Source organism: Myxine glutinosa, chromosome 11 (genome assembly GCF_964187855.1).
Source record: "Myxine glutinosa chromosome 11, kmMyxGlut1.1, whole genome shotgun sequence".
Taxonomy (NCBI): Eukaryota; Metazoa; Chordata; class Myxini; order Myxiniformes; family Myxinidae; genus Myxine; species Myxine glutinosa.
The window spans coordinates 45,910,054-45,919,261 of record NC_136271.1 but is presented as its reverse complement, the minus strand read 5'-3'; the positions used below and the strand labels follow the sequence as shown (position 1 = coordinate 45,919,261).

Genomic DNA, 9,208 nt, shown 5'->3' with positions numbered 1-9,208 from the left:
GCTCACACAACCCAATATTAAATGACTACGGCAAAACCACACCCAGCGTAAAGGTTCAGAGGTAAAAAGTGTAAGTGTAACAGGTAGAACGCATCGTGTGATTACAAATAACAAGGAAGCGAGCGGAGCAGTAGAGAGGTTGCGAGCAAAGCATTTACCTAGTAAACACCGCCTTGAGTTTAGTCCACATGCTACCGACAGTGCTACTAACTCGTTCCGTCAGACTGTGCCACCGCAGGGCAGAACAAGGAATATGGGGTGGGTAAGGGAAGGAAGAACAAAATTATATGGAAAATGTTAAATTTTTCCTGAGAGTGCGAGGAAATCTGTATTTATGCAAACAAGTTGTGTTCAGGAGAAAAAGAAATGTCAGCAAGCAGAAAATCGTTACATTTTCCTCCCCTTCTCGACTGGGGCCCTTCCAAACTAACCCTATCATCCAAAGTCAGCGATCCTATTGGTCAATCAACCAAAGCAAAACACCACCAGTTTAAAGGGGAGAATTATTTTATTTTTTAGAGCGAACACACACACACACACACACACACACACACACACACACACACACACACACACACACACACACACACACACACACACACACACACACACACACACACACACACACACACACACACACACACACACACACACACACACACACACACAACCCCCCTCCCTTATATGCAAGACCAAACAATGCGTAGAGTATACGACATACGTGGGTCACTTACGTGTTCCCTCGTGTTCGTGAGTGCTCGAACAGGAGCAGGCCGCGTGCATTGACGCTCGTCACCAGCTCTCCACCACTGAGCACGTCGATGCGAAATGGACGGGCAGAGACCGATATCCGTAGAGAATCGCGCCCCAAAAGCATGAGCTCCTCTGTGGTCTGTTTCTCCACAGACAACCTATGGTTGAACAATGACAACCGCGGCACAAGTTCAGCTCTCACTCAATTTGTCTTTTGTTCTCTCTTTTTCTTACATTTGTTGTTCAAAGGGATTTTTCTTATACATTTTTTCCTTGCTCACATTTGTACAAACTTTGGCAACTTTGTTGTACAGTGGTGGTGCTATAAACATGTCACATACCTGTTTTAAATATTATATTACAGCCAGCTTGGCTCTATCAACCGTTATTGGTCTGGAGACAGCGTGCAGGACTTCCAGGCACTTCATCGCAATTACTTTTAAACAGGGCAAACACAAAAGTGAATTTCAAATGTCAAAAGGGAACAGTAAGTGGTCAAGGAAGCAATGTCCAGCAGCAGTGAGTGAGGAGGCCTTTGAATGGGGGCAAAAAATGCTCGAATCCTTGAAAGAGAGAGTGGGATAGTACAGCATCTGGAAGATGGTTCCATAAACAAGAGAAGTGATGAGTAAGAGTTGAGGTGTCGTCAACCTGGATTTTGGAAGTTTAACCAGGAGGTTGGGCTAGCGTTGGTGTTGGGCTAGCGGCTAGGGTGCCGGCTTAGGATCCTAGGATCCTGGGTTCGAATCCCGGTCAATCGCCGAATTAACGCCAGGGGGGTTGACTCAGCCTGTCATCCTTCCGAGGTCGGCTAATTGAGTACCAGTTCACTGGTAATTCCCTGTTTGTCGTTAAAGGCGGCAAAAAGGGTTGGCGTCAGGAAGGGCATCCGGCCGTAAAACATTGCTTCAAAAAGGGGACCAAAAAACAACAACAACCACGGTTCCCGAAAAAGGCCAACCCCTGCTTTGCGGGGAAAAATGGCCTCTAAAGGTGGTTATATATTTTTATAACCAGGAGGGGGTTACTGGAAGAACATGTACATCCTGGGGTTGGTGGGGAGGGTTGGAGGAGTGAGAAGATGGAGGGAGCAATATTGGAGAATAGACGGGAAAAAATGGAGAGACCACCAACCTGCCTGCGATGTGAGAGCAACAGACCTCGTGCCTCATTTCGTGAGATTCCAATAATGTTGAGAGCTTTAGATTCCACAGAATCCAAGAAATACAAATAAATAATAGTCTACAAATACCTCATCAAGCATATTAAAAACCTGAACAATGGGAAACATCAGTCGATGTCAAGACACATATCCACAGAGGTTTGGAAAGTGTGTCAAGATGTTTAACCATTTTAGAAGGATCACCTGTAGGTTCTGGGAGACTTAACAAGCACATCGGAGGCCTCAAAGCGAGGCCGCTTCGTCTCCAGTTCCGTAATGCGGAACCGCACGGTGTTATCCTCCAGTCCGCATATCTCCAGCTTGAGCAGTACCTGTGGTAAAACCGGGCACACGTCTCGAGAAAATGGATGATCATCAAAGGTGCATCGCAATGCTCTCAAATGGAAATTTGTATTACAAGAGCAGCCCTCCCTCAAAGCAATTCTCTCATTTCTATCTGAATTGCATAATATGATCAAACCTTCCCCCAAATCTTCCTCACCTGGGTCTTCTCATGCAAAAGGTTCAGTGATGCCGCCACGTGTGAAATCTCCAAGGTGTCGAGCAATGCACGGTAAGGAGAGACATCTGGATGGAACTTTCTCTGCCGCCTGAGGACAACGGTCAAACTCAGGTGACGTATGACACAAGTGTTATCTCGTGTTTGTCTGCATGTGCGCACACACTTTGTGTGCGACAGCTCATCCGCGAGCCTTACTCCCGGCAAAAAAACCCCAAAAACTTGGTAATTAAATTAAATTACCATTTTCAAAAGTTCACAAAAAAAAAATCTAAAATATCTTTTTTAAAGTCAAATCATGGCACACACAAGCACATTCACTCTCTGTAACGACAACAGAAATTGGTCAGATAATCAACATTTCTCAGGAGATGGCCTTGTGAGCACAAAGCCTCAAGGGATCATGTGAGCACAAAGTTGCCTTGGATAATAACTGGGAATTTTTCATCCTGTTTAAGTGTCATTAGCACAAAAGCCATTCCATTTTCCACAAAGCTAAACACGTATGATAATGTTCAGTTTACATTCACGATTCAAATCCTTATCGTGGAATACAGTGATTGAGAAAGCATGCAATCTGTCCCGCTTATAGGGAGCAATGGTGTATGCCTACACGGATAGGGGAGTCACATGAGCACGTTTCCTTTGAAGGGATGGGGTGGGGGAGGATGTGGAAAGAAGTATAGGAGAGTGGGGGATGTGACGAACACTTAACCCAAGGGAGACGTGGTCTCGAGGTCGAAAAGCACTTTCTACAACTTTTATTGAGATGACAAGTACATTGGTGGAACCTGTAGAAGAAGTGGCCTTGTAGCCCTTTGAGCGCAATATTATTACACACCTACACTTCCTGTACATTCTCAAATACAATCATTAACAACTTTCGTTCCTTTATTTCATTTTGTAGCATTATCATAGGCAATCAGCGAGTAATTACATACAGCAAACTAGAACGGCACTCGGTAGAGTGCGTACCAGGCTGACCAGTTTACAATCTCCATCCCACCGATAGGCCGCATCTGGATCCAGACCTGAACTAAAATCGAATCAACTTGTTCTTGTCCTACACGCAACTCATCCACCAGGTTTTGTCATTGCTCATCTACACCTTTTTAAGATATCATTATATATATATATATATATATATATATATATATATATATATATATATATATATATATATATATATATATATCAGAATATAATTCTTTAGTTCTCCAACCTAATGAGCGCACGCAGTGACGTCACCGCCACGTACGTACGCCTTGCCTGCCAAACTCCGGAGGAGCCATCCAGCAGTATGTAATTTTAGATCTTATTTCAGATACAATCCTGAGTTCCTGCAAAAACTCACAGTTACCGACCTGGTTTCGCCCTGTTGGAGCTTCATCAGGGCAACGCAGCGAGTTCTGCATACACTTATGAATCTGAAAACCTTTTGGTTTTATACCAGTCATATTATGCGACTCCGTGGTGAACCGCCATTAAAGTATCCCATTCAGCTATCGCTGTACCTTAATGGGAGCGAAAAATGTTTCACAACATTTTTGTTGAGATGAAGCCAAACATGAGTTTCTCTGATGAAGCCAAACAGTTCAATCTTGGTTTCATCAGACCCCAGAATCCTGTTTCTCACAGTCTGAGAGTACTTCAGGTGCTTTTTTGCAAAATCCAAGCGGGCATTCATGTGTGTTTCACCGAGGAGAGGCTAACGTCTGGCCACTCTGCCGTAAAGCCCAGATCGGTGGAGTGTTGCAGTGATGGTTGTCCTTCTGGAAGTTTCTCCCATCTCCACAGAGGATCTCTGGAGCTCAGCCAGAGTGACCATCGGGTTCTTGGTCACCTCTCTTACCAAGACCTTCTCCCCCGATTACTCAGTTTGGCCGGGCGGCCAGCTCTAGGAAGAGTCCTGGTTGTTCCAAACTAGTTCCACTTAAGAATTATGGAGGCCACTGTGCTCTTGGGAACCTTCAATGCAGCAGAAATTTTTTTGTAGGCTTCCCCAGATCTGTGCCTCGACACAATCCTGTCTCTGAGCTCTGCAGGCAGTTCCTTCGACCTCATGGCTTGGTTTTTGCTCTGATATGCATTGTCAACTGTGAGACCTTATATAGACAGGTGTGTGCCTTTCCAAATCATGTCCAATCAATTGAATTTACCACAGGTGGACTCCAATCAAGGTGTAGAAACATCTCAAAGATGATCAAGAGAAATGGGAGGCACCTGAGCTAAATTTCAAGTGTCATAGCAAAGGGTATGAATAGTTATGTCAATGTGATATTTCAGTTTTTTATTTTAAATAAATTTGCAAAACTTTCTAAAATCCTGTTTTCTCTTTGTCATTATGGGGTATTGAGTGTAGATTGATGAGGAAAAAAATGAATTTAAACGATTTCAGCATAAGGCTGCAACATAACAAAATGTGAAAAAAGTGAAGGGGTCTGAATACTTTTTGAATGCAATGTCGGTGTCACTCCTACCCTCAAAGTGTTGTCTCAATCGGACATGTGGTTGCTGAAACAAACGAGGATTAGCCAAACGGATGGACAACCCAAAAACATAATGCCTCCGGCCACCTTTGGGGGCGGAGGCATAAAAAAACCTGGGATTTTCGTCCACAGCAAGTTCACAAAAGGTAAACCAAACCAAATTCACATCAAAATGAAATGAATAAAAATATATGTACCGAGATACAAGCCCAAGAGAGAACTTCAAAAGCAGAGTCGCGTCACGGCAAATCTCAAACCTGCAAAAGCTGCTCTGTTCACAGGTTTTGAAGTTATTCCTGTCCACGGCGTAGCAATTGCTGCTCCACAAGATGAGTGATGCACACAAGAGATGTTTCATCCTGTGCAGACAGCAATGGGAGCATGATGACATTCAACCATGTGATGGCACAGTTCGCTATTGGAGATGGTGATTGAAACAGAACAAGTATCAAATCAATGTAACCAAATGAACCAGGCAACAACCCAAACACCACTACCACATCGGCCCCAATTAATACCAACTCACTGTGGGTCGGCCATCGGGATGCTTTCGTCCAGAGTATTTTCAAGAACCAGATTGCCAGGTCAAAAGTTTGACTGAAGCTGGGTAACAATTAGCAATTTGTTCAGGGTGCCGGTGATAACTCAACGACTCTTCACGAAGGACACTGGATCTTTAATGACAACCAACTAATTATTGCAGGTGGGACACCCAGCTTAATGGCCATCGAAGGGATGGCACGTGGATTGATGGATGGAGCACGTTCCCTGCAAAACACCGGCATGACAGATTGCAATCGGGTTGGCAATCCAACGCAGAGTGGTGGTGGTTCGTATGCAACCTGTGGCTGTTTAATTTTCTGGGGGCACGACTGTAACGCTGATGCAATGCCCCCCACCCCCATTACCAATCATCTGGTACTCATTTTGCAGACTTTGGAAGGATGACAGGCTGTCAACCCACCCGATGTTAATTCAACGGCATGACAAGGCCTCGAACTCAGGAACTTAAGATCTACAAGCTAGCCACCTTAATCGTCAAGCCAACATCAGGCAGCTACCCAGAATAGTCAAATCAAAGGTAAGTTCGTCACCTGTACCTGGTTCCTGTCGGACTAACACTAAAAGCATCCAAACCCAAAGATGATTGAGCAGTCTTTAGTGCGTTGAATCTTAACAAGGTTAAATAACATAAAAATATGGATTCTAACAACTCCAGCCAGGGTGATTGGAGCAAATTTTAACACCGTGGGGTAAACGAGGTGTACCTGCCGTTTGCAGTTAATACAGCAACCATGTCAACAAGCAAACTCTTATTCAATCACAGTTTCTTTACAAGGAACTTGAATGCAGGAGATCATTCAGCCCCCCCCCCCAAGCCTGCGCTATGATTGCCAACCTATGGCTATTTGTACGTGCTCTGTTCTTTTTAACCACCGAGTCGCCGACTCCAGTCGCCGACTGGGCATCCTCCGCCGTGCGAAGTCCTTCCTTGGCACACCTGAGCTCCTCACCACATACAAGGCTTTCATCCGCAGCTCAATGGAGTACTGCTCTCCCCTATGGGCCGGTGCTCCTGCCTCACACCTAGCTCGTCTTCACGCTGTTGAAACCAAAGCGTTCAGAATCATTGGAATCTCCGGCGATGAAGCTAACTCCAAGGGCCTTTCACTTACTCACCGCAGGCAGGTTGGTGGTCTTTCCGTCTTCTACCGACTCCTCTCTGGCCTTGCTCCCCCAGCCCTGTCTGTGCTCTGTCCCCCAAATATTCCTACAGGTCGCACAAGATCTGCCTGCAACCCTCTTATGGTTAAACTGCCAAAATCAAGACTCTCTGCTCACCTTCACTCCTTCATTCCTCTTTTCTCCCACCTCTGGAACAAACTCCCTCACTCTCTTCAATCCCACTCCACCCTCCAGGTCTTTAAATCAGCTGTTCACCACCATCTCTTATCTTCCCCCATCCAAAACCTTGATCTTTTCTACCCCCGCTAATTTCACCCCAAATCCACTTCTTTGAAATACCAACTTCTTTCCTGGAAGTCCTTGGTGTCCTTGCGTTTTATACCTATCCAACAAGCCCTCCCCCCCTTTTTTATTTTTTTTATTTTTTTTTGTATACTGAATCGAGGCTCGTGAAAGAGCTGACATTTACTTCACAAACAAATCAACCAGACAAACAAAATATATAAAAAGAGGGAGCGGAAGACAAGAGAAGGGGAAGCACACAAACACTTGAGGGCACACAACATTTAAGAGCAGGGAGATGTGTGGGAGGGAGAGGGCTTGGGGGAGGCGGGTGGCAGAAGTATCAAACACAAGGACACCAAGGACTTCCAGGACAGAAGCTGGTATTTCAAAAAAGTGGATTTGGGGTGAAATTAGCGGTGATAGAAAAGATCAATGTTTTGGATGGGGGAAGATAAGAGATGGTGGTGAACAGCTGTTTTAAAGACCTGGAGGGAGGAGTGGGGTTGAAGAGAGTGAGGGAGTTTGTTCCAGAGGTGGGAGAAAAGAGGAATGAAGGAGTGAAGGTGAGCAGAGAGTCTTGATTTTGGCAGTTTAACCATAAGAGGGTTGCAGGCAGATCTTGTGCGACCTGCAGGAATATTTGCTGGACAGAGCCCAGAGAGAGCTGGGGGGGCAAGGCCAGAGAGGAGTCGGTAGAAGACGGAAAGACCACCAACCTGCCTGCGGTGAGTGAGTGAGAGGCCCTTGGAGTTAGCTTCATCGCGGGAGATTCCAATGATTCTGAATGTTTTGGTTTCAACAGCATGAAGACGAGCTAGGTGTGAGGCAGGAGCACCAGCCCAGAGGGGAGAGCAGTATTCCATTGAGCTGCGGAGCGGATGAAAGCCTTCCACACATCTCCCGATGTCCCTGCTCTCAAATGTTGTGTTTGTGTGCTTCCTCCCCTTCTCTCCCCATCTTGTCTACCGCTCCCCTTTTTATATACTTTGTTTGCTTGTTTGTTTGATAAATGTTAGCTCTTTCACGAGCCTCGATTCTGTATACAAAAAAAAAGAAAAAAAAAGTGTCAAGCAAGGAAGCAGCACGGTCGGGACTCGAACCACCGACCTCGCAAACTCCTCAGACGTTCGAACCGTTACAACCACCGAGCATTACATCGAATTTCAAAACAAAACATCGATTTTCTGATTTCAGACAAATTCCTGGTTAAAGTATGTAATACATGTCGTGCAATAGATTCGATATAGTATAGTTATAAATTCGATATCGACGAAACCGAATCGCATCAAACGGCATGATTTTGCTTTAAAAAAATGAACGTGATGACGACATGACGTCTAAGCCCCGGCCTCCCAGTGTCGACGTCGGTTCTTTGGTCTCTGGGCCATAAAAACAAACAAAAAGGAACGGCTCTCGCGAGCGATAAAAAGGCAACCGCCATGCACATGCTGGTTCTAATTTCGATAACGAGGTGAAGACGCCGGCGCCAATCGGTACAAATTCAATTGCATGAATAAAAGGTCGTCGATGGATGAAGGATTTTTGATGAATAAGCAAGACTCATTTAAACAAACAGTTGATTTATCCAAAGCATGAATGTTCCAGTCAGATTGGGAGGTATTTATAATCGCAAATTCGATATCTGATCTCCATTCAGGATGGCCAAGGAGGCCAGTGCACTGGATTCAATCGAAGCGCTCCCCACCTGTCCGCCGCCATGATTCCCGTTCACCTCTAACCCGCCACGTCACAACACGTTTTGAACGCCGATTGGCTCTGGACTGGAGCCTTATTCGATGTAGTTGTTGTTATTGTTGTTGATTTATTCGTGTCTTTTTAATTTTACTTCCGCCAGCGAAGGTAGACGTCTGTTATATTTTCACCCCTGTCTGTCTGTGAGCAGGAAATCTCAAAGTTATGGACGGATTCGGAGTTTTCGGACGAATCATATTCTCAGTGGACTGGTTAGCAGTGGCAGAAAAACACAAATTGAGTCGATGTGGGTGAAGATTCGGATCCGCATACCAAAATTCTTCAATTTATTAAGTGACTTCACCATTGAGAGATGGGGCCATTAATGTGTATATAAAATTGAAAAGATTATGAGCGATGCGAATTCGTCGCCACCAAGCGGTCCCTCAAAAAGCACGCTCCGGTGCACACAGTCGACCCATCATGGGAGGTCCACTCGTATCAGATATATTTCGACTTGCGTAGTCGCGTGCTGTACTTACCTCGACTTTGTTTTTTGAGTTGAAAGTCAAAGTCGATGTGAACACTTTCACACATAAACATAAGGCAACGCGGCGCGGG

The 9,208-nt window shown here is 45.1% G+C and overlaps 1 protein-coding gene across 2 annotated transcripts in view; it reads right to left on the bottom strand.

Moving 5' to 3' along the window:
• The window catches only part of GANAB (glucosidase II alpha subunit), a 55,531-nt gene extending 46,871 nt beyond the window's left edge, over positions 1-8,660 (bottom strand). The window contains exons 1-6 of one of the 2 annotated variants that reach the window (XM_078786610.1): positions 8,601-8,660; positions 5,182-5,283; positions 2,418-2,526; positions 2,120-2,247; positions 735-911; positions 159-224 (exon numbers count right to left, since the gene is read on the bottom strand). In XM_078786610.1, the coding sequence (XP_078642736.1) occupies positions 159-224; positions 735-911; positions 2,120-2,247; positions 2,418-2,526; positions 5,182-5,283; positions 8,601-8,614 (596 nt within the window). In that variant the 5' untranslated portion in view covers positions 8,615-8,660. The remainder of the gene's footprint in view (positions 1-158; positions 225-734; positions 912-2,119; positions 2,248-2,417; positions 2,527-5,181; positions 5,284-8,600) is intronic. The other variant, XM_078786611.1, reaches the window with a different exon arrangement.
• Positions 8,661-9,208: the final 548 nt, after the last annotated feature.